The following is a 24,742-nucleotide window of genomic DNA, read 5'->3' on the forward strand; positions in this document are numbered from 1 at the left end:
TTCAACTTTCTTTCATAATTTCATGTTTTTATGTCATCATTTAAATTTGTATTTAATAATTTCAAGTTTTTGTATTATAATTTCAACTTTCTTTCGTAATTTCACTTTTTTATGTCATAATTTCACGTTTTTGTATCATAATTTCAACTTTCTTTCACAATTTCACATTTTTGTATCATAATTTCAACTTTTTGTCATAATTTCAACTTTTACAACATAATTTCAATTTTTTGCCATAATTTCATCAATTTATTTCATAATATGAAATGTTTGTATCATAATTTCACGTTTTATGTCATAATTTTTTTTAAAATATTTTTTATATTTTAAAAATGTATTTCATAATTTAAAAATGTTGTATAATAATTAAAATTTTCTTTCATAATTCAAACTTTTATTTCATAATCTGACATTTTTGTATAATAAATTCAACTTTTTGTATCAAAATTTTAACTTTCTTTCATAATTTCATGTTTTTATGTCATAATTTAAACTTTATTTCATAATTTCAATTTTTTGTGTCATAATTTCAACTTTTGTCATAATTTCACATTTTTGTGTCATAATTTCAACTTTTTGTGTCATAATTTAATATTTTTGTCATCATTTCAAATTTTGGTGTCATAATTTAAACTTTATTTCACAATTTCAGATGTTTGTATCATAATTTCTTCTTTTTGTCATAATTTCAAGATTTACATCACATTTGTAACTTTATGTCATAATTATGAATTTTTGCCGTAATTTTGACTTATGTCATAGTATTTTCAGCAACTCTTTCAGTCTTTATTTGTGATTATAAACTGTAAAAGCGAGCAGTGAGTAGATGAGTTTATGTGTCTAATGACAAACTGTCACACTTTATAGACAAGTAACAGACAGTGTTAATTCACAAGAGGGCTATAACTGATGGACTGTAGGATAAAATATCTTGAGTTTATTTATTTGTTAATTACTGGTAATAAAATACTTCATTATGAGAGCAGGTCTGTGTTTAAAAGACCCTTTCAGAGTTTAGGGTTACAGAAGCTGTTCATCATCATCATCATCATCATCATCATCATCATCATCATCATCTCCTCATCAGCCCTTGAGGATAAACTGAGCATGCGCAGTCTGAGCTCTGTGATGAGTTTATCCTCTAATCTGATCAAACTATTAACGTTATATCTGAGTTGAAGATAAGAAATGAAATGAAGCACTGCGAGGAAAACTACGGCTCTGACTTCACCTCAGATCGCGAGTGCGAGAAGTGAAACGAGTCCCGATTCGATCATGCGACTCACATGAATCTCACGAGCCTCGCGCGCCGCTTGAATATGACGTCATCCCGGCATCATGGCGGAGTTCAGGGAGTTGATGAACGTGCGGCGGCGATTTAAGACAAACGAACAACCAGAAGAAAACGAGCAGAGTGAGAAACACACACACACACACACACACACACACACACACACACACACACACACACGCACACACACACACGCACACGCACACGCACACTCACACGCACACTGAATGCGTGTCAAACTCTGCTCGACTCTTTGCTTGTCGTGTCAGCTGTGCTCTGATGTTGTGTTTATCTGATGGTGTTGTGTGAATGTTGTGTTGCTCTGATGGTGTTGTGTGAATGTTGTGTTGCTCTGATGGTGTTGTGTGAATGTTGTGTTGCTCTGATGGTGTTGTGTGAATGTTGTGTTGCTCTGATGGTGTTGCTCTGATGTTGTGTTTATCTGATGGTGTTGTGTGAATGTTGTGTTGCTCTGATGGTGTTGTGTGAATGTTGTGTTGCTCTGATGGTGTTGTGTGAATGTTGTGTTGCTCTGATGGTGTTGTGTGAATGTTGTGTTGCTCTGATGGTGTTGTGTGGATGTTGTGTTGCTCTGATGGTGTTGTGTGAATGTTGTGTTGCTCTGATGGTGTTGTGTGAATGTTGTGTTGCTCTGATGGTGTTGTGTGGATGTTGTGTTGCTCTGATGGTGTTGTGTGGATGTTGTGTTTCTCTGATGGTGTTGTGTGGATGTTGTGTTGCTCTGATGGTGTTGTGTGGATGTTGTGTTTCTCTGATGGTGTTGTGTGGATGTTGTGTTGCTCTGATGGTGTTGTGTGAATGTTGTGTTGCTCTGATGGTGTTGTGTGAATGTTGTGTTGCTCTGATGGTGTTGTGTGGATGTTGTGTTGCTCTGATGGTGTTGTGTGGATGTTGTGTTTCTCTGATGGTGTTGTGTGGATGTTGTGTTGCTCTGATGGTGTTGTGTGAATGTTGTGTTGCTCTGATGGTGTTGTGTGGATGTTGTGTTGCTCTGATGGTGTTGTGTGGATGTTGTGTTGCTCTGATGGTGTTGTGTGAATGTTGTGTTGCTCTGATGGTGTTGTGTGGATGTTGTGTTGCTCTGATGGTGTTGTGTTGCTCTGATGGTGTTGTGTGGATGTTGTGTTTCTCTGATGGTGTTGTGTGGATGTTGTGTTGCTCTGATGGTGTTGTGTGGATGTTGTGTTGCTCTGATGGTGTTGTGTGGATGTTGTGTTTCTCTGATGGTGTTGTGTTGCTCTGATGGTGTTGTGTGGATGTTGTGTTTCTCTGATGGTGTTGTGTGAATGTTGTGTTGCTCTGATGGTGTTGTGTGGATGTTGTGTTGCTCTGATGGTGTTGTGTGGATGTTGTGTTGCTCTGATGGTGTTGTGTGGATGTTGTGTTTCTCTGATGGTGTTGTGTGGATGTTGTGTTGCTCTGATGGTGTTGTGTGGATGTTGTGTTGCTCTGATGGTGTTGTGTGGATGTTGTGTTGCTCTGATGGTGTTGTGTGGATGTTGTGTTTCTCTGATGGTGTTGTGTGGATGTTGTGTTGGTCTGATGGTGTTGTGTGGATGTTGTGTTGCTCTGATGGTGTTGTGTTGCTCTGATGGTGTTGTGTGGATGTTGTGTTTCTCTGATGGTGTTGTGTGAATGTTGTGTTGCTCTGATGGTGTTGTGTGGATGTTGTGTTGCTCTGATGGTGTTGTGTTGATGTTGTGTTGCTCTGATGGTGTTGTGTGGATGTTGTGTTGCTCTGATGGTGTTGTGTGGATGTTGTGTTGCTCTGATGGTGTTGTGTGGATGTTGTGTTGCTCTGATGGTGTTGTGTGGATGTTGTGTTGCTCTGATGGTGTTGTGTGGATGTTGTGTTTCTCTGATGGTGTTGTGTGGATGTTGTGTTGCTCTGATGGTGTTGTGTGGATGTTGTGTTGCTCTGATGGTGTTGTGTGGATGTTGTGTTTCTCTGATGGTGTTGTGTGAATGTTGTGTTGCTCTGATGGTGTTGTGTGGATGTTGTGTTGCTCTGATGGTGTTGTGTGAATGTTGTGTTGCTCTGATGGTGTTGTGTTGATGTTGTGTTGCTCTGATGGTGTTGTGTGGATGTTGTGTTGCTCTGATGGTGTTGTGTGGATGTTGTGTTGCTCTGATGGTGTTGTGTGGATGTTGTGTTGCTCTGATGGTGTTGTGTGAATGTTGTGTTGCTCTGATGGTGTTGTGTGGATGTTGTGTTGCTCTGATGGTGTTGTGTGGATGTTGTGTTGCTCTGATGGTGTTGTATGGATGTTGTGTTTCTCTGATGGTGTTGTGTGAATGTTGTGTTGCTCTGATGGTGTTGTGTGGATGTTGTGTTTCTCTGATGGTGTTGTGTGGATGTTGTGTTTCTCTGATGGTGTTGTGTGAATGTTGTGTTGCTCTGATGGTGTTGTGTGGATGTTGTGTTGCTCTGATGGTGTTGTGTGGATGTTGTGTTGCTCTGATGGTGTTGTGTGGATGTTGTGTTTCTCTGATGGTGTTGTGTGGATGTTGTGTTGCTCTGATGGTGTTGTGTGGATGTTGTGTTTCTCTGATGGTGTTGTGTGGATGTTGTGTTGCTCTGATGGTGTTGTGTGGATGTTGTGTTTCTCTGATGGTGTTGTGTGAATGTTGTGTTGCTCTGATGGTGTTGTGTGGATGTTGTGTTGCTCTGATGGTGTTGTGTGGATGTTGTGTTGCTCTGATGGTGTTGTGTGAATGTTGTGTTTCTCTGATGGTGTTGTGTGAATGTTGTGTTGCTCTGATGGTGTTGTGTGGATGTTGTGTTGCTCTGATGGTGTTGTGTGGATGTTGTGTTGCTCTGATGGTGTTGTGTGGATGTTGTGTTGCTCTGATGGTGTTGTGTGGATGTTGTGTTTCTCTGATGGTGTTGTGTGAATGTTGTGTTGCTCTGGTGTTGTGTGGATGTTGTGTTTCTCTGATGGTGTTGTGTGGATGTTGTGTTGGTCTGATGGTGTTGTGTGAATGTTGTGTTTCTCTGATGGTGTTGTGTGGATGTTGTGTTGGTCTGATGGTGTTGTGTGAATGTTGTGTTGCTCTGATGGTGTTGTGTGGATGTTGTGTTGCTCTGATGGTGTTGTGTGGATGTTGTGTTGCTCTGATGGTGTTGTGTGAATGTTGTGTTGCTCTGATGGTGTTGTGTGGATGTTGTGTTTCTCTGATGGTGTTGTGTGGATGTTGTGTTGCTCTGATGGTGTTGTGTGGATGTTGTGTTTCTCTGATGGTGTTGTGTGGATGTTGTGCTGCTCTGATGGTGTTGTGTGGATGTTGTGTTGCTCTGATGGTGTTGTGTGGATGTTGTGTTTCTCTGATGGTGTTGTGTGAATGTTGTGTTGCTCTGATGGTGTTGTGTGGATGTTGTGTTGCTCTGATGGTGTTGTGTGAATGTTGTGTTGCTCTGATGGTGTTGTGTGGATGTTGTGTTTCTCTGATGGTGTTGTGTGGATGTTGTGTTGCTCTGATGGTGTTGTGTGGATGTTGTGTTGCTCTGATGGTGTTGTGTGAATGTTGTGTTGCTCTGATGGTGTTGTGTGAATGTTGTGTTGCTCTGATGATGTTGTGTGGATGTTGTGTTGCTCTGATGTTGTTGTGTGGATGTTGTGTTGCTCTGATGTTGTGTTGCTCTGATGGTGTTGTGTGGATGTTGTGTTGCTCTGATGTTGTGTTGCTCTGATGGTGTTGTGTGAATGTTGTGTTGCTCTGATGGTGTTGTGTGGATGTTGTGTTGCTCTGATGTTGTGTTGCTCTGATGGTGTTGTGTGAATGTTGTGTTGCTCTGATGGTGTTGTGTGGATGTTGTGTTTCTCTGATGGTGTTGTGTGGATGTTGTGTTGCTCTGATGGTGTTGTGTGGATGTTGTGTTTCTCTGATGGTGTTGTGTGGATGTTGTGTTTCTCTGATGGTGTTGTGTGAATGTTGTGTTGCTCTGATGGTGTTGTGTGAATGTTGTGTTGCTCTGATGGTGTTGTGTGAATGTTGTGTTTCTCTGATGTTGTTGTGTGGATGTTGTGTTGCTCTGATGGTGTTGTGTGAATGTTGTGTTGCTCTGATGGTGTTGTGTGGATGTTGTGTTGCTCTGATGGTGTTGTGTGGATGTTGTGTTTCTCTGATGGTGTTGTGTGGATGTTGTGTTGCTCTGATGGTGTTGTGTGGATGTTGTGTTGCTCTGATGGTGTTGTGTGGATGTTGTGTTACTCTGATGGTGTTGTGTGGATGTTGTGTTGCTCTGATGGTGTTGTGTGAATGTTGTGTTGCTTTGATGGTGTTGTGTGGATGTTGTGTTGCTCTGATGGTGTTGTGTGGATGTTGTGTTACTCTGATGGTGTTGTGTGGATGTTGTGTTGCTCTGATGGTGTTGTGTGAATGTTGTGTTGCTTTGATGGTGTTGTGTGGATGTTGTGTTTCTCTGATGGTGTTGTGTGGATGTTGTGTTTCTCTGATGGTGTTGTGTGGATGTTGTGTTGCTCTGATGGTGTTGTGTGGATGTTGTGTTGCTTTGATGGTGTTGTGTGAATGTTGTGTTGCTCTGATGGTGTTGTGTGGATGTTGTGTTGCTCTGATGGTGTTGTGTGGATGTTGTGTTGCTCTGATGGTGTTGTGTGGATGTTGTGTTGCTCTGGTGTTGTGTGGATGTTGTGTTTCTCTGATGGTGTTGTGTGGATGTTGTGTTTCTCTGATGGTGTTGTGTGGATGTTGTGTTGCTCTGATGGTGTTGTGTGGATGTTGTGTTGCTCTGATGGTGTTGTGTGAATGTTGTGTTTCTCTGATGGTGTTGTGTGAATGTTGTGTTGCTCTGATGGTGTTGTGTGGATGTTGTGTTGCTCTGATGGTGTTGTGTGAATGTTGTGTTGCTCTGATGGTGTTGTGTGGATGTTGTGTTTCTCTGATGGTGTTGTGTGGATGTTGTGTTGCTCTGATGATGTTGTGTGGATGTTGTGTTTCTCTGATGGTGTTGTGTGGATGTTGTGTTGGTCTGATGGTGTTGTGTGGATGTTGTGTTGCTCTGATGGTGTTGTGTGGATGTTGTGTTGCTCTGATGGTGTTGTGTGAATGTTGTGTTGCTCTGATGATGTTGTGTGGATGTTGTGTTGCTCTGATGGTGTTGTGTGAATGTTGTGTTGCTCTGATGGTGTTGTGTGGATGTTGTTTTTCTCTGATGGTGTTGTGTGAATGTTGTGTTGCTCTGATGGTGTTGTGTGGATGTTGTGTTGCTCTGATGGTGTTGTGTGGATGTTGTGTTTTTCTGATGGTGTTGTGTGGATGTTGTGTTTCTCTGATGGTGTTGTGTGGATGTTGTGTTGCTCTGATGGTGTTGTGTGGATGTTGTGTTGCTCTGATGGTGTTGTGTGGATGTTGTGTTGCTCTGATGGTGTTGTGTGGATGTTGTGTTTCTCTGATGGTGTTGTGTGAATGTTGTGTTGCTCTGATGGTGTTGTGTGGATGTTGTGTTGCTCTGATGGTGTTGTGTGGATGTTGTGTTGCTCTGATGGTGTTGTGTGGATGTTGTGTTGCTCTGATGGTGTTGTGTGGATGTTGTGTTTCTCTGATGGTGTTGTGTGGATGTTGTGTTGCTCTGATGGTGTTGTGTGGATGTTGTGTTGCTCTGATGGTGTTGTGTGGATGTTGTGTTGCTCTGATGATGTTGTGTGGATGTTGTGTTGCTCTGATGTTGTTGTGTGGATGTTGTGTTGCTCTGATGTTGTGTTGCTCTGATGGTGTTGTGTGGATGTTGTGTTGCTCTGATGTTGTGTTGCTCTGATGGTGTTGTGTGAATGTTGTGTTGCTCTGATGGTGTTGTGTGGATGTTGTGTTTCTCTGATGGTGTTGTGTGGATGTTGTGTTGCTCTGATGTTGTTGTGTGGATGTTGTGTTGCTCTGATGTTGTGTTGCTCTGATGGTGTTGTGTGGATGTTGTGTTTCTCTGATGGTGTTGTGTGGATGTTGTGTTGCTCTGATGGTGTTGTGTGGATGTTGTGTTGCTCTGATGGTGTTGTGTGAATGTTGTGTTGCTCTGATGATGTTGTGTGGATGTTGTGTTGCTCTGATGTTGTTGTGTGGATGTTGTGTTGCTCTGATGTTGTGTTGCTCTGATGTTGTTGTGTGGATGTTGTGTTGCTCTGATGTTGTGTTGCTCTGATGGTGTTGTGTGAATGTTGTGTTGCTCTGATGTTGTTGTGTGGATGTTGTGTTGCTCTGATGTTGTGTTGCTCTGATGGTGTTGTGTGGATGTTGTGTTTCTCTGATGGTGTTGTGTGAATGTTGTGTTGCTCTGATGGTGTTGTGTGGATGTTGTGTTGCTCTGATGGTGTTGTGTGGATGTTGTGTTTCTCTGATGGTGTTGTGTGGATGTTGTGTTGCTCTGATGGTGTTGTGTGGATGTTGTGTTGCTCTGATGTTGTGTTGCTCTGGTGTTGTGTGGATGTTGTGTTGCTCTGATGTTGTTGTGTGGATGTTGTGTTGCTCTGATGTTGTGTTGCTCTGATGGTGTTGTGTGGATGTTGTGTTGCTCTGATGTTGTTGTGTGGATGTTGTGTTGCTCTGATGTTGTGTTGCTCTGATGGTGTTGTGTGGATGTTGTGTTTCTCTGATGGTGTTGTGTGGATGTTGTGTTTCTCTGATGGTGTTGTGTGGATGTTGTGTTTCTCTGATGGTATTGTGTGGATGTTGTGTTGCTCTGATGTTGTTGTGTGGATGTTGTGTTGCTCTGATGTTGTGTTGCTCTGATGATGTTGTGTGAATGTTGTGTTTCTCTGATGGTGTTGTGTGAATGTTGTGTTGCTCTGATGGTGTTGTGTGGATGTTGTGTTTCTCTGATGGTGTTGTGTTTCTCTGATGGTGTTGTGTGGATGTTGTGTTGCTCTGATGGTGTTGTGTGGATGTTGTGTTGCTCTGATGGTGTTGTGTGGATGTTGTGTTGCTCTGATGGTGTTGTGTGGATGTTGTGTTGCTCTGATGGTGTTGTGTGGATGTTGTGTTGCTCTGATGTTGTTGTGTGGATGTTGTGTTGCTCTGATGTTGTGTTGCTCTGATGGTGTTGTGTGGATGTTGTGTTTCTCTGATGGTGTTGTGTGAATGTTGTGTTGCTCTGATGGTGTTGTGTGGATGTTGTGTTGCTCTGATGGTGTTGTGTGGATGTTGTGTTTCTCTGATGGTGTTGTGTGGATGTTGTGTTGCTCTGATGGTGTTGTGTGGATGTTGTGTTGCTCTGATGTTGTGTTGCTCTGGTGTTGTGTGGATGTTGTGTTGCTCTGATGTTGTTGTGTGGATGTTGTGTTGCTCTGATGTTGTGTTGCTCTGATGGTGTTGTGTGGATGTTGTGTTGCTCTGATGTTGTTGTGTGGATGTTGTGTTGCTCTGATGTTGTGTTGCTCTGATGGTGTTGTGCGCTGATGTTGTGTTGCTCTGATGGTGTTGTGTGGATGTTGTGTTGCTCTGATGGTGTTGTGTGGATGTTGTGTTTCTCTGATGGTGTTGTGTGGATGTTGTGTTTCTCTGATGGTGTTGTGTGGATGTTGTGTTTCTCTGATGGTGTTGTGTGGATGTTGTGTTGCTCTGATGTTGTTGTGTGGATGTTGTGTTGCTCTGATGTTGTGTTGCTCTGATGATGTTGTGTGAATGTTGTGTTTCTCTGATGGTGTTGTGTGAATGTTGTGTTGCTCTGATGGTGTTGTGTGGATGTTGTGTTTCTCTGATGGTGTTGTGTTTCTCTGATGGTGTTGTGTGGATGTTGTGTTGCTCTGATGGTGTTGTGTGGATGTTGTGTTGCTCTGATGGTGTTGTGTGGATGTTGTGTTGCTCTGATGGTGTTGTGTGGATGTTGTGTTGCTCTGATGGTGTTGTGTGGATGTTGTGTTGCTCTGATGTTGTTGTGTGGATGTTGTGTTGCTCTGATGTTGTGTTGCTCTGATGGTGTTGTGTGGATGTTGTGTTTCTCTGATGGTGTTGTGTTTCTCTGATGGTGTTGTGTGGATGTTGTGTTTCTCTGATGGTGTTGTGTGGATGTTGTGTTTCTCTGATGGTGTTGTGTGGATGTTGTGTTTCTCTGATGGTGTTGTGTGGATGTTGTGTTTCTCTGATGGTGTTGTGTGGATGTTGTGTTGCTCTGATGTTGTTGTGTGGATGTTGTGTTGCTCTGATGTTGTGTTGCTCTGATGTTGTGTTGCTCTGATGATGTTGTGTGAATGTTGTGTTTCTCTGATGGTGTTGTGTGAATGTTGTGTTGCTCTGATGGTGTTGTGTGGATGTTGTGTTTCTCTGATGTTGTTGTGTGGATGTTGTGTTTCTCTGATGGTGTTGTGTTTCTCTGATGGTGTTGTGTGAATGTTGTGTTTCTCTGATGTTGTTGTGTGGATGTTGTGTTTCTCTGATGGTGTTGTGTGGATGTTGTGTTGCTCTGATGGTGTTGTGTGGATGTTGTGTTGCTCTGATGGTGTTGTGTGGATGTTGTGTTTCTCTGATGGTGTTGTGTGGATGTTGTGTTGCTCTGATGGTGTTGTGTGGATGTTGTGTTGCTCTGATGGTGTTGTGTGGATGTTGTGTTTCTCTGATGGTGTTGTGTGGATGTTGTGTTGCTCTGATGGTGTTGTGTGAATGTTGTGTTGCTCTGATGGTGTTGTGTGAATGTTGTGTTGCTCTGATGGTGTTGTGTGGATGTTGTGTTGCTCTGATGGTGTTGTGTGGATGTTGTGTTTCTCTGATGGTGTTGTGTGGATGTTGTGTTGCTCTGATGGTGTTGTGTGGATGTTGTGTTGCTCTGATGTTGTGTTGCTCTGGTGTTGTGTGGATGTTGTGTTGCTCTGATGTTGTTGTGTGGATGTTGTGTTGCTCTGATGTTGTGTTGCTCTGATGGTGTTGTGTTGCTCTGATGTTGTTGTGTGGATGTTGTGTTGCTCTGATGTTGTGTTGCTCTGATGGTGTTGTGCGCTGTTGTGTTTCTCTGATGGTGTTGTGTGGATGTTGTGTTGCTCTGATGTTGTTGTGTGGATGTTGTGTTGCTCTGATGTTGTGTTGCTCTGATGATGTTGTGTGAATGTTGTGTTTCTCTGATGGTGTTGTGTGAATGTTGTGTTGCTCTGATGGTGTTGTGTGGATGTTGTGTTTCTCTGATGGTGTTGTGTTTCTCTGATGGTGTTGTGTGGATGTTGTGTTGCTCTGATGGTGTTGTGTGGATGTTGTGTTGCTCTGATGGTGTTGTGTGGATGTTGTGTTGCTCTGATGGTGTTGTGTGGATGTTGTGTTGCTCTGATGGTGTTGTGTGGATGTTGTGTTGCTCTGATGTTGTTGTGTGGATGTTGTGTTGCTCTGATGTTGTGTTGCTCTGATGGTGTTGTGTGGATGTTGTGTTTCTCTGATGGTGTTGTGTTTCTCTGATGGTGTTGTGTGGATGTTGTGTTTCTCTGATGGTGTTGTGTGGATGTTGTGTTTCTCTGATGGTGTTGTGTGGATGTTGTGTTTCTCTGATGGTGTTGTGTGGATGTTGTGTTTCTCTGATGGTGTTGTGTGGATGTTGTGTTGCTCTGATGTTGTTGTGTGGATGTTGTGTTGCTCTGATGTTGTGTTGCTCTGATGTTGTGTTGCTCTGATGATGTTGTGTGAATGTTGTGTTTCTCTGATGGTGTTGTGTGAATGTTGTGTTGCTCTGATGGTGTTGTGTGGATGTTGTGTTTCTCTGATGTTGTTGTGTGGATGTTGTGTTTCTCTGATGGTGTTGTGTTTCTCTGATGGTGTTGTGTGAATGTTGTGTTTCTCTGATGTTGTTGTGTGGATGTTGTGTTTCTCTGATGGTGTTGTGTGGATGTTGTGTTGCTCTGATGGTGTTGTGTGGATGTTGTGTTGCTCTGATGGTGTTGTGTGGATGTTGTGTTTCTCTGATGGTGTTGTGTGGATGTTGTGTTGCTCTGATGGTGTTGTGTGGATGTTGTGTTGCTCTGATGGTGTTGTGTGGATGTTGTGTTTCTCTGATGTTGTTGTGTGGATGTTGTGTTTCTCTGATGTTGTTGTGTGGATGTTGTGTTGCTCTGACGTTGTGTTGCTCTGATGTTGTGTTGCTCTGATGATGTTGTGTGAATGTTGTGTTTCTCTGATGGTGTTGTGTGAATGTTGTGTTGCTCTGATGGTGTTGTGTGGATGTTGTGTTTCTCTGATGTTGTTGTGTGGATGTTGTGTTTCTCTGATGGTGTTGTGTTTCTCTGATGGTGTTGTGTGAATGTTGTGTTTCTCTGATGTTGTTGTGTGGATGTTGTGTTTCTCTGATGGTGTTGTGTGGATGTTGTGTTGCTCTGATGGTGTTGTGTGGATGTTGTGTTGCTCTGATGGTGTTGTGTGGATGTTGTGTTTCTCTGATGGTGTTGTGTGAATGTTGTGTTTCTCTGATGGTGTTGTGTGAATGTTGTGTTGCTCTGATGGTGTTGTGTGGATGTTGTGTTGCTCTGATGGTGTTGTGTGGATGTTGTGTTGCTCTGATGGTGTTGTGTGGATGTTGTGTTGCTCTGATGGTGTTGTGTGAATGTTGTGTTGCTCTGATGGTGTTGTGTGGATGTTGTGTTGCTCTGATGGTGTTGTGTGGATGTTGTGTTGCTCTGATGGTGTTGTGTGAATGTTGTGTTTCTCTGATGGTGTTGTGTGGATGTTGTGTTTCTCTGATGGTGTTGTGTGGATGTTGTGTTGCTCTGATGGTGTTGTGTGGATGTTGTGTTGCTCTGATGTTACATTGCAGCCTCTTGCGATAACGATATATATTGCGATATAAAAATGATAATAGAATCATTTCAGAATGAGTTAGAGACCCTATGGAAAGCCAAACTGCTAAATGTATTTTTTTTTTTTAAAGAAAGAATCGTATGTTGTTTTGAAAACATTTATTGTGCAAAACTGTTATTATAACATATTGCTGCAGATAAATAAAATTCAAGTACACTAGCTGCAGAGACTTTAACAAAAACGTTTTAAAAGTGCGCTTATCCTTATAATGGCAGTGAATTGCGACCAGGCTAAAACTTTACAAAAATTATACAAAAGTATCGCGCACTGATACAGGGAGATGTGTGCCAGATCTGGACCAATTTCGGTACCACAATTGTTTTTTATTTAAGTATTTAAAAAAATTAAATGCAATTCAATAAGTTTATTATTTATGATGATAATCATTATAAGTAAATAATACATAAACATTTAAAGGCTGTATGCTGTTTAAAAGTAAACATTGTTTATAAAAAAGATCAAGTGAAAAATAAGCAACCATCTAGGCATAATTTTTATTATTATTAGTTGAGGCGAATTATTACATAGAGACAAAGTTAAATCTACTGTAGGCTACAATAGTAGCCTAAAGGCCTGTTCACACCGGGACGATTTTCGCACGCGTTTATCGCCGACGTTTAACGCCTCGGGACTAAACAATGAGTGTTCACACCGACGCGCAAAACGCCAGGCGTAAAAGCGTCATTTTTAAAAAAACGCCTCGGGTTCGTTTTTTTATTTTGACGCGGCGCGTAAAAAACTGTCTGACCAATGAGATCGGCGCTTTTGTTCACGTGCCTGGAGTTGCTGAAGTGACAGTAAAACACGACTTGGTGGCGCTCAAGCACAAAACGGTCTTGCCGAGCACACATTGATACGACGAAGAAGTAGTAAGTAGACAAAGAAGAAGATGGGCTGCTAATGCTGCTTGCCAGTTAGCAAAAAGTGTGTGAATGGTTTTGTCCATATACATAATATGTCTGTGGTTTTGGCAAGCACGTAAATACTGTCTCTCTTCTCCTTCTGTGTGACAAGCGAGTGTCAGAGGCTTAAAGTGCCGCAGCTCCATCTTGTGTACCGCGAGCGCATCGACTGAATGTGCGCGCTCACTCGGCGCAGCGCCAGTGGAAATCGCTTGGGTGTGAACACTCAAGACGCGACGAAAAACGGCACGAAAAACGCTGGCGATAAGCGCGCGCGATATTCGTCCCGGTGTGTACAGGCCTTAATATATTCTGAAAAATGTATCACGTTAAACCAAACTTTTATTTTGACGGGTTGCTTTGAACACCTTTGAGTGTCTGTTCAGTTGACAGTTTTCTCAAACCTTTTTTCGGTCATGGCACCCTTTGAAAATGTCCTCCATTTTGTGGCTCCCCCTCGCATGCGTTACTCTAGGGCTGTAACGGCACAGTTTGCTCACGGTTCGGTTTGTATCACGGTTTCGGTACGGTTCAGTATTTGCTATGTTCAGGGAAAAAGGACTACCTTCAAATAAAAATAAAGAAAATAATAAGAACAAATAATTTAAATACAAGCAGCAGCACAAATAAATACTTTTGAGCAAAGAAACTAATAAAATAAACTATGCGTTTCAGGTTTTTAAGGTACGTCTAACATTAGTTTTCAAGTACAGAAAATGATCAAATGTAAAATAACATTGCATATTTGAGTGTATAAATTAAAGAATAATCCTATTAAACTTACAAAAGCTATTCAATCAAGAGCAGTGAGTGATGTCCTTGTCTTTTGTTGTTTGACATTTAACAGACAGCAGTAAAGCCTACTGCCCCTTTAAGATCTAAGGCTACTGCCCCTTTAAGATCTAAGGCTACTGCCCCTTTAAGACCTAATGCTACTGCCCCTTTAAGACCTAATGCTACTGCCCCTTTAAGACCTAATGCTACTGCCCCTTTAAGATCTAAGCCTACTGCCCCTTTAAGATCTAAGGCTACTGCCCCTTTAAGATCTAAGGCTACTGCCCCTTTAAGACCTAATGCTACTGCCCCTTTAAGACCTAATGCTACTGCCCCTTTAAGACCTAATGCTACTGCCCCTTTAAGATCTAAGGCTACTGCCCCTTTAAGATCTAAGGCTACTGCCCCTTTAAGATCTAATGCTACTGCCCCTTTAAGACCTAATGCTACTGCCCCTTTAAGATCTAAGGCTACTGCCCCTTTAAGACCTAATGCTACTGCCCCTTTAAGATCTAAGGCTACTGCCCCTTTAAGAGCTAATGCTACTGCCCCTTTAAGATCTAATGCTACTGCCCCTTTAAGACCTAATGCTACTGCCCCTTTAAGATCTAAGGCTACTGCCCCTTTAAGACCTAATGCTACTGCCCCTTTAAGATCTAAGGCTACTGCCCCTTTAAGATCTAAGGCTACTGCCCCTTTAAGATCTAAGGCTACTGCCCCTTTAAGATCTAATGCTACTGCCCCTTTAAGACCTAATGCTACTGCCCCTTTAAGATCTAAGGCTACTGCCCCTTTAAGATCTAAGGCTACTGCCCCTTTAAGACCTAATGCTACTGCCCCTTTAAGATCTAAGGCTACTGCCCCTTTAAGATCTAAGGCTACTGCCCCTTTAAGACCTAATGCTACTGCCCCTTTAAGACCTAATGCTACTGCCCCTTTAAGATCTAAGGCTACTGCCCCTTTAAGACCTAATGCTACTGCCCCTTTAAGACCTAATGCTACTGCCCCTTTAAGACCTAATGCTACTGCCCCTTTAAGACCTAATGCTACTGCCCCTTTAAAACCTAATGCTACTGCCCCTTTAAAACCTAATGCTACTGCCCCTTTAAGACCTAATGCTACTGCCCCTTTAAGATCTAAGGCTACTGCCCCTTTAAGATCTAATGCTACTGCCCCTTTAAGACCTAATGCTACTGCCCCTTTAAGATCTAAGGCTACTGCCCCTTTAAGATCTAATGCTACTGCCCCTTGAAAACCTAATGCTACTGCCCCTTTAAGATCTAATGCTACTGCCCCTTTAAGATCTAATGCTACTGCCCCTTTAAAACCTAATGCTACTGCCCCTTTAAGACCTAATGCTACTGCCCCTTTAAGACCTAATGCTACTGCCCCTTTAAGACCTAATGCTACTGCCCCTTTAAGATCTAAGGCTACTGCCCCTTTAAGACCTAATGCTACTGCCCCTTTAAGACCTAATGCTACTGCCCCTTTAAGACCTAATGCTACTGCCCCTTTAAGACCTAATGCTACTGCCCCTTTAAGATCTAATGCTACTGCCCCTTTAAGATCTAATGCTACTGCCCCTTTAAAACCTAATGCTACTGCCCCTTTAAGACCTAATGCTACTGCCCCTTTAAGACCTAATGCTACTGCCCCTTTAAGACCTAATGCTACTGCCCCTTTAAGACCTAATGCTACTGCCCCTTTAAGACCTAATGCTACTGCCCCTTTAAGACCTAATGCTACTGCCCCTTTAAGATCTAAGGCTACTGCCCCTTTAAGATCTAATGCTACTGCCCCTTTAAGACCTAATGCTACTGCCCCTTTAAGATCTAAGGCTACTGCCCCTTTAAGATCTAATGCTACTGCCCCTTGAAAACCTAATGCTACTGCCCCTTTAAGATCTAATGCTACTGCCCCTTTAAGATCTAATGCTACTGCCCCTTTAAAACCTAATGCTACTGCCCCTTTAAGACCTAATGCTACTGCCCCTTTAAGACCTAATGCTACTGCCCCTTTAAGACCTAATGCTACTGCCCCTTTAAGACCTAATGCTACTGCCCCTTTAAGACCTAATGCTACTGCCCCTTTAAGATCTAAGGCTACTGCCCCTTTAAGATCTAATGCTACTGCCCCTTTAAGACCTAATGCTACTGCCCCTTTAAGACCTAATGCTACTGCCCCTTTAAGACCTAATGCTACTGCCCCTTTAAGACCTAATGCTACTGCCCCTTGATGACCTAATGCTACTGCCCCTTTAAGACCTAATGCTACTGCCCCTTGATGACCTAATGCTACTGCCCCTTTAAGACCTAATGCTACTGCCCCTTTAAGACCTAATGCTACTGCCCCTTTAAGACCTAATGCTACTGCCCCTTTAAGATCTAAGGCTACTGCCCCTTTAAGACCTAATGCTACTGCCCCTTGATGACCTAATGCTACTGCCCCTTTAAGACCTAATGCTACTGCCCCTTTAAGACCTAATGCTACTGCCCCTTTAAGATCTAAGGCTACTGCCCCTTTAAGACCTAAGGCTACTGCCCCTTTAAAACCTAATGCTACTGCCCCTTTAAGACCTAATGCTACTGCCCCTTTAAGACCTAATGCTACTGCCCCTTTAAGACCTAATGCTACTGCCCCTTGATGACCTAATGCTACTGCCCCTTTAAGACCTAATGCTACTGCCCCTTTAAGACCTAATGCTACTGCCCCTTTAAGACCTAATGCTACTGCCCCTTTAAAACCTAATGCTACTGCCCCTTTAAGACCTAATGCTACTGCCCCTTTATGACCTAATGCTACTGCCCCTTTAAGGCCTAATGCTACTGCCCCTTTAAGACCTAATGCTACTGCCCTAATGCTACTGCCCCTTTAAGACCTAATGCTACTGCCCCTTTAAGACCTAATGCTACTGCCCCTTTAAGACCTAATGCTACTGCCCCTTTAAGACCTAATGCTACTGCCCCTTTAAGATCTAAGGCTACTGCCCCTTTAAGACCTAATGCTACTGCCCCTTTAAGATCTAAGGCTACTGCCCCTTTAAGACCTAATGCTGCTGCCCCTTTAAGACCTAATGCTGCTGCCCCTTTAAGACCTAATGCTACTGCCCCTTTAAGACCTAATGCTACTGCCCCTTTAAGACCTAATGCTACTGCCCCTTTAAGACCTAATGCTACGGCCCCTTTAAGACCTAATGCACGGATATGCGTCGTCTTTCTCGACTGTATAAAGTTAACTTAAGGCATATACAGACTATGTCTGCTAGAATACTCATCAAGATGGCATACTTTATGTTGATATGTTGACATACTTTTTGTGTGAGTTTGTCCGTTCAAGAGCTAGACTTGAAAGAGAACTCAATATTTGCGCACTGTGAGACGTGTGCGCGCTCTCGGATGAGTGCACAGAGACACATTTTCTCACAGCGCGCTCGGCTTCTCATTCGCGTCTTCTGGCATGACTTCTCATGACGGCGAAAATGACTGGTCTTATTCCAACATACGGCAGCACTCGCATGCATTGAACAAAGTTTACAAAGAGTGATGTTGTGTATGTTGTGTGGATGTTGTGTTTCTCTGATGGTGTTGTGTTTCTCTGATGGTGTTGTGTTTCTCTGGTGTTGTGTGGATGTTGTGTTTCTCTGATGGTGTTGTGCTGCTCTGCTGATGTTGTGTGGATGTTGTGTTTCTCTGATGGTGTTGTGTTTCTCTGATGGTGTTGTGTTTCTCTGATGGTGTTGTGTTTCTCTGATGGTGTTGTGTTGCTCTGATGGTGTTGCTCTGATGGTGTTGTGTTGCTCTGATGGTGTTGTGTTGCTCTGATGGTGTTGTGTGTATGTTGTGCAGCTGCTGGTCCTGATGAGGCTGTGGAGCTGAAGCCGTCCGCTCGGATCAACCGGCACTCTGTGTTCTGGATTGTGGCCGCTGTCGCTCTTTCCTACTATGTGGATTTCTTCTCTGTGGTGCTGAACCACACAGACATTCACAGGTGAGGATGACTAACCCTAACCTTAACTAACCTTAACTAACTAGCACAGGCCCACTGTAACTGCACAGGCCCACTGTAACTGCACAGGCCCACTGTTACTGCACAGGCCCACTGTAACTGCACAGGCCCACTGTAACTGCACAGGCCCACTGTAACTGCACAGGCCCACTGTTACTGCACAGGCCCACTGTAACTGCACAGGCCCACTGTAACTGCACAGGCCCACTGTTACTGCACAGGCCCACTGTAACTGCACAGGCCCACTGTAACTGCACAGGCCCACTGTAACTGCACAGGCCCACTGTTACTGCACAGGCCCACTGTAACTGCACAGGCCCACTGTTACTGCACAGGTCCACTGTAACCGCACAGGCCCACTGTAACTGCACAGGCCCACTGTAACCGCACAGGCCCACTGTTACTGCACAGGCCCACTGTTACTGCACAGGCCCACTGTTACTGCACAGGCCCACTGTAACTGCACAGGCCCACTGTAACTGCACAGGCCCACTGTTACTGCACAGGCCCACTGTAACTGCACAGGCCCACTGTAACTGCACAGGCCCACTGTTACTGCACAGGCCCACTGTTACTGCACAGGCCCACTGTAACTGCACAGGCCCACTGTTACTGCACAGGCCCACTGTAACTGCACAGGCCCACTGTTACTGCACAGGCCCACTGTAACTGCACAGGCCCACTGTAACTGCACAGGCCCACTGTAACTGCACAGGCCCACTGTTACCGCACAGGCCCACTGTTACTGCACAGGCCCACTGTTACTGCACAGGCCCACTGTTACTGCACAGGCCCACTGTAACTGCACAGGCCCACTGTAACTGCACAGGCCCACTGTAACTGCACAGGCCCACTGTTACTGCACAGGTCCACTGTTACTGCACAGGCCCACTGTTACTGCACAGGCCCACTGTTACTGCACAGGCCCACTGTTACTGCACAGGCCCACTGTAACTGCACAGGCCCACTGTAACTGCACAGGCCCACTGTTACTGCACAGGCCCACTGTAACTGCACAGGCCCACTGTAACTGCACAGGCCCACTGTAACTGCACAGGCCCACTGTAACTGCACAGGCCCACTGTTACTGCACAGGCCCACTGTAACTGCACAGGCCCACTGTAACTGCACAGGCCCACTGTTACCGCACAGGCCCACTGTTACTGCACAGGCCCACTGTAACTGCACAGGCCCACTGTTACTGCACAGGCCCACTGTAACTGCACAGGCCCACTGTTACTGCACAGGCCCACTGTAACTGCACAGGCCCACTGTTACTGCACAGGCCCACTGTTACTGCACAGGCCCACTGTAACTGCACAGGCCCACTGTAACTGCACAGGCCCACTGTTACTGCACAGGCCCACTGTTACTGCACAGGCCCACTGTAACTGCACAGGCCCACTGTAACTGCACAGGCCCACTGTTACTGCACAGGCCCACTGTTACTGCACAGGCCCACTGTAACTGCACAGGCCCACTGTAACTGCACAGGCCCACTGTAACTGCACAGGCCCACTGTACTGCACAGGCCCACTGTTACTGCACAGGCCCACTGTTACTGCACAGGCCCACTGTAACTGCACAGGCCCACTGTAACTGCACAGGCCCACTGTTACTGCACAGGCCCACTGTAACTGCACAGGCCCACTGTTACTGCACAGGCCCACTGTTACTGCACAGGCCCACTGTAACTGCACAGGCCCACTGTAACTGCACAGGCCCACTGTAACTGCACAGGCCCACTGTTACCGCACAGGCCCACTGTTACTGCACAGGCCCACTGTAACTGCACAGGCCCACTGTAACTGCACAGGCCCACTGTAACTGCACAGGCCCACTGTAACTGCACAGGCCCACTGTTACTGCACAGGCCCACTGTTACTGCACAGGCCCACTGTTACTGCACAGGCCCACTGTAACTGCACAGGCCCACTGTTACTCTCTGAGCACTGGCCAGACTCCAGCGCACACCTTATTACACAAACACCTCAAACACTCTTTCTCTCTCATATGGTCTTATCCTGGATTATAATAGAGATTATAGTGCTCTGGTTACAGTGAGAGAACACATACACACTCACTCTCTCTTTCTCTCACACACACACACACACACACACACACACACACACACACACACACACACACACACACACACACACACACACACACACACACACACACACACACACACACACACACACACACACACACGTTTGTTTTTGTGAAATGTGAGGACATTCCATAGGCGTAATGGTTTTTATACCGTACAAACCGTATTTACTATCCCCTTACACTGCCCCTAAACCTACCCATCACACACACACACACACACACACACACACACACACACACACACACACACACACACACACACACACACACACACACACACACACACACACACACACACACACACACACAGACTGTGCAGTTCACTTTCTGTGAAAAAAAACTCATTCTGTGTGATTTATAAGCATTTTGAAAAGTGAGGACATGGGGAACGTCCTCATATTTCACCCTCTTTTTGTAATACCCATGTCATTATACACATTTGTGTCCTGATATTTCACGAAAACATGCCCACACACACACACACACACACACACACATTTTTGTTTTTGTGAAATGTGAGGACATTCCATTGGCGTAATGGTTTTTATACAATACAAACCGTATTTTCTATCCCCTTACACTGACCCTGCCCCTAAACCTAACCCTCACAGGAGACTGTGAATTCTAAAAACTATTTTTAGAGGAATTTTACACAAGAATCCTAAGATTAATATGGAGGTCATTTACAAAGAATTTATCTCTTTCTTTTATTCCCTTTCATTTCTGTTTTATCATTTTAGTTCATCAAGTTAAACTAATTGGAAATAAGAAATGCTAAAATAAAACCATTTAGTTTTTTGTGTATTTTATTTGTGTTAACACTGATTGTTCAATGATGAGCAGCTATTTGAAGTAGCTGTTATAGCTGGTGTAAAAGCAGAGTAACGGCGGATTTTCATCAGCTAGTGTAACGCCTGTGTTTCAGCTGGTGTAACGCCTGTGTTTCAACTGGTGTAAAGCCTGTGTTTCAGCTGGTGTAATGCCTGTGTTTCAACTGGTGTAACGCCTGTGTTTCAGCTGGTCTAACGCCTGTGTTTCAGCTGGTGTAACCCCTGTGTTTCAACTGGTGTAACGCCTGTGTTTCAACTGGTGTAAAGCCTGTGTTTCAACTGGTGTAATGCCTGTGTTTCAACTGGTCTAACGCCTGTGTTTCAACTGGTGTAACGCCTGTGTTTCAACTGGTGTAAAGCCTGTGTTTCAACTGGTGTAACGCCTGTGTTTCAACTGGTGTAAAGCCTGTGTTTCAACTGGTGTAATGCCTGTGTTTCAACTGGTCTAACGCCTGTGTTTCAGCTGGTCTAACGCCTGTGTTTCAGCTGGTGTAAAGCCTGTGTTTCAGCTGGTCTGACGCCTGTGTTTCAACTGGTGTAACGCCTGTGTTTCAGCTGGTGTAAAGCCTGTGTTTCAACTGGTGTAATGCCTGTGTTTCAACTGGTGTAAATCCTGTGTTTCAACTGGTGTAAAGCCTGTGTTTCAACTGGTGTAACGCCTGTGTTTCTTCTGGTCTAACGCCTGTGTTTCATCTGGTCTAACGCCTGTGTTTCAGCTGGTCTAACGCCTGTGTTTCAGCTGGTCTAACGCCTGTGTTTCAGCTGGTCTAATGCCTGTGTTTCAGCTGGTGTAACCCCTGTGTTTCAACTGGTGTAACGCCTGTGTTTCAACTGGTGTAAAGCCTGTGTTTCAACTGGTGTAATGCCTGTGTTTCAACTGGTCTAACGCCTGTGTTTCAACTGGTGTAACGCCTGTGTTTCAACTGGTGTAAAGCCTGTGTTTCAACTGGTGTAACGCCTGTGTTTCAACTGGTGTAAAGCCTGTGTTTCAACTGGTGTAATGCCTGTGTTTCAACTGGTCTAACGCCTGTGTTTCAGCTGGTCTAACGCCTGTGTTTCAGCTGGTGTAAAGCCTGTGTTTCAGCTGGTCTGACGGCTGTGTTTCAACTGGTGTAACGCCTGTGTTTCAGCTGGTGTAAAGCCTGTGTTTCAACTGGTGTAATGCCTGTGTTTCAACTGGTGTAAAGCCTGTGTTTCAACTGGTGTAAAGCCTGTGTTTCAACTGGTGTAACGCCTGTGTTTCTTCTGGTCTAACGCCTGTGTTTCATCTGGTCTAACGCCTGTGTTTCAGCTGGTCTAACGCCTGTGTTTCAGCTGGTCTAACGCCTGTGTTTCAGCTGGTCTAACGCCTGTGTTTCAGCTGGTCTAACGCCTGTGTTTCAGCTGGTCTAACGCCTGTGTTTCTTCTGGTCTAACTCCTGTATTTCAGCTGGTCTAACGCCTGTGTTTCTTCTGGTGTAACGCCTGTGTTTCAGCTGGTCTAACGCCTGTGTTTCTTCTGGTCTAACGCCTGTGTTTCAGCTGGTGTAACGTCTGTGTTTCAACTGGTCTAACGCCTGTGTTTCAGCTGGTGTAAAGCCTGTGTTTCAGCTGGTCTGACGCCTGTGTTTCAACTGGTGTAACGCCTGTGTTTCAGCTGGTGTAAAGCCTGTGTTTCAACTGGTGTAATGCCTGTGTTTCAACTGGTGTAAAGCCTGTGTTTCAACTGGTGTAAAGCCTGTGTTTCAACTGGTGTAACACCTGTGTTTCTTCTGGTCTAACGCCTGTGTTTCATCTGGTCTAACGCCTGTGTTTCAGCTGGTCTAACGCCTGTGTTTCAGCTGGTCTAACGCCTGTGTTTCAGCTGGTCTAACGCGTGTGTTTCTTCTGGTCTAACTCCTGTATTTCAGCTGGTCTAACGCCTGTGTTTCTTCCGGTCTAACTCCTGTGTTTCAGCTGGTCTAACGCCTGTGTTTCTTCTGGTGTAACGCCTGTGTTTCAGCTGGTCTAACGCCTGTGTTTCTTCTGGTCTAACGCCTGTGTTTCAGCTGGTGTAACGTCTGTGTTTCAGCTGGTCTAACACATGTGTTTCAGCTGGTGTAACATCTGTGTTTCAGCTGGTCTAACGCCTGTGTTTCAGCTGGTGTAACATCTGTGTTTCATCTGGTCTAACTCCTGTGTTTCAGCTGGTGTAACGCCTGTGTTTCAGCTGGTCTTACGCCTGTGTTTCAGCTGGTGTAACGCCTGTGTTTCAGCTGGTCTTACGCCTGTGTTTCAGCTGGTGTAACGCCTGTGTTTCAGCTGGTCTTACTCCTGTGTTTCAGCTGGTCTAACGCCTGTGTTTCAGCTGGTCTAACTCCTGTGTTTCAGCTGGTGTTACGCCTGTGTTTCATCTGGTCTAACTCCTGTGTTTCATCTGGTCTAACTCCTGTGTTTCAGCTGGTCTAACGCCTGTGTTTCAGCTGGTGTAACATCTGTGTTTCAGCTGGTCTTACGCCTGTGTTTCAGTTGGTCTAACTCCTGTGTTTCAGCTGGTCTAACGCCTGTGTTTCAGCTGGTCTAACTCCTGTGTTTCAGCTGGTCTTACGCCTGTGTTTCATCTGGTCTAACTCCTGTGTTTCAGCTGGTCTAACGCCTGTGTTTCAGCTGGTGTAACGCCTGTGTTTCAGCTGGTCTAACGCCTGTGTTTCAGCTGGTCTAACGCCTGTGTTTCAGCTGGTCTAACGCCTGTGTTTCAGCTGGTGTAACATCTGTGTTTCATCTGGTCTAACTCCTGTGTTTCAGCTGGTGTAACGCCTGTGTTTCAGCTGGTCTTACGCCTGTGTTTCAGCTGGTCTTACGCCTGTGTTTCAGCTGGTGTAAAGACTGTGTTTCAGCTGGTCTAACGCCTGTGTTTCATCTGGTCTAACACCTGTGTTTCAGCTGGTGTAACGCCTGTGTTTCAGCTGGTGTAACGCCTGTGTTTCAACTGGTGTAACGCCTGTGTTTCAACTGGTGTAATGCCTGTGTTTCAACTGGTGTAAAGCCTGTGTTTCAGCTGGTCTAACGCCTGTGTTTCATCTGGTCTAACACCTGTGTTTCAGCTGGTCTAACGCCTGTGTTTCAGCTGGTTTTACGCCTGTGTTTCAGCTGGTCTTACGCCTGTGTTTCAGCTGGTGTAAAGCCTGTGTTTCAGCTGGTCTAACACCTGTGTTTCAGCTGGTCTAACGCCTGTGTTTCAGCTGGTGTAACGCCTGTGTTTCAGCTGGTGTAACGCCTGTGTTTCAACTGGTGTAACGCCTGTGTTTCAGCTGGTCTAACGCCTGTGTTTCAGCTTGTGTAACGCCTGTGTTTCAACTGGTGTAACGCCTGTGTTTCAACTGGTGTAATGCCTGTGTTTCAACTGGTGTAAAGCCTGTGTTTCAGCTGGTGTAACGCCTGTGTTTCAACTGGTGTAACGCCTGTGTTTCAACTGGTGTAAAGCCTGTGTTTCAGCTGGTCTAATGCCTGTGTTTCAGCTTGTGTAACGCCTGTGTTTCAACTGGTGTAACGCCTGTGTTTCAACTGGTCTAACGCCTGTGTTTCAGCTGGTCTAACGCCTGTGTTTCAACTGGTGTAACGCCTGTGTTTCAACTGGTGTAACGCCTGTGTTTCAACTGGTGTAATGCCTGTGTTTCAACTGGTGTAAAGCCTGTGTTTCATCTGGTCTAACGCCTGTGTTTCATCTGGTCTAACGCCTGTGTTTCAGCTGGTCTAACGCCTGTGTTTCAGCTGGTGTAACGCCTGTGTTTCAACTGGTGTAACGCCTGTGTTTCAGCTGGTCTAACGCGTGTGTTTCTTCTGGTCTAACTCCTGTGTTTCAGCTGGTCTAACGCCTGTGTTTCTTCCGGTCTAACTCCTGTGTTTCAGCTGGTCTAACGCCTGTGTTTCTTCTGGTCTAACGCCTGTGTTTCAGCTGGTGTAACGTCTGTGTTTCAGCTGGTCTAACGCCTGTGTTTCAGCTGGTGTAACATCTGTGTTTGAGCTGGTCTAACGCCTGTGTTTCAGCTGGTGTAACATCTGTGTTTCAT

At 44.7% G+C, this 24,742-nt stretch overlaps 1 protein-coding gene across 1 annotated transcript in view; it reads left to right on the forward strand.

Moving 5' to 3' along the window:
- The first annotated feature begins 1,092 nt into the window (after nt 1-1,092).
- tmem128 (transmembrane protein 128) overlaps nt 1,093-24,742 on the forward strand; it is a 35,884-nt gene continuing 12,234 nt past the window's right edge. Inside the window, exons 1-2 of the mRNA XM_079839919.1 lie at nt 1,093-1,414; nt 17,610-17,751. Coding sequence (XP_079696045.1) covers nt 1,339-1,414; nt 17,610-17,751 — 218 coding nt within the window. The 5' untranslated portion in view covers nt 1,093-1,338. The remainder of the gene's footprint in view (nt 1,415-17,609; nt 17,752-24,742) is intronic.

The sequence above is a fragment of the Gobio gobio genome, assembly GCF_949357685.1.
Source record: "Gobio gobio genome assembly, chromosome: 16".
NCBI lineage: Eukaryota > Metazoa > Chordata > Actinopteri > Cypriniformes > Gobionidae > Gobio > Gobio gobio.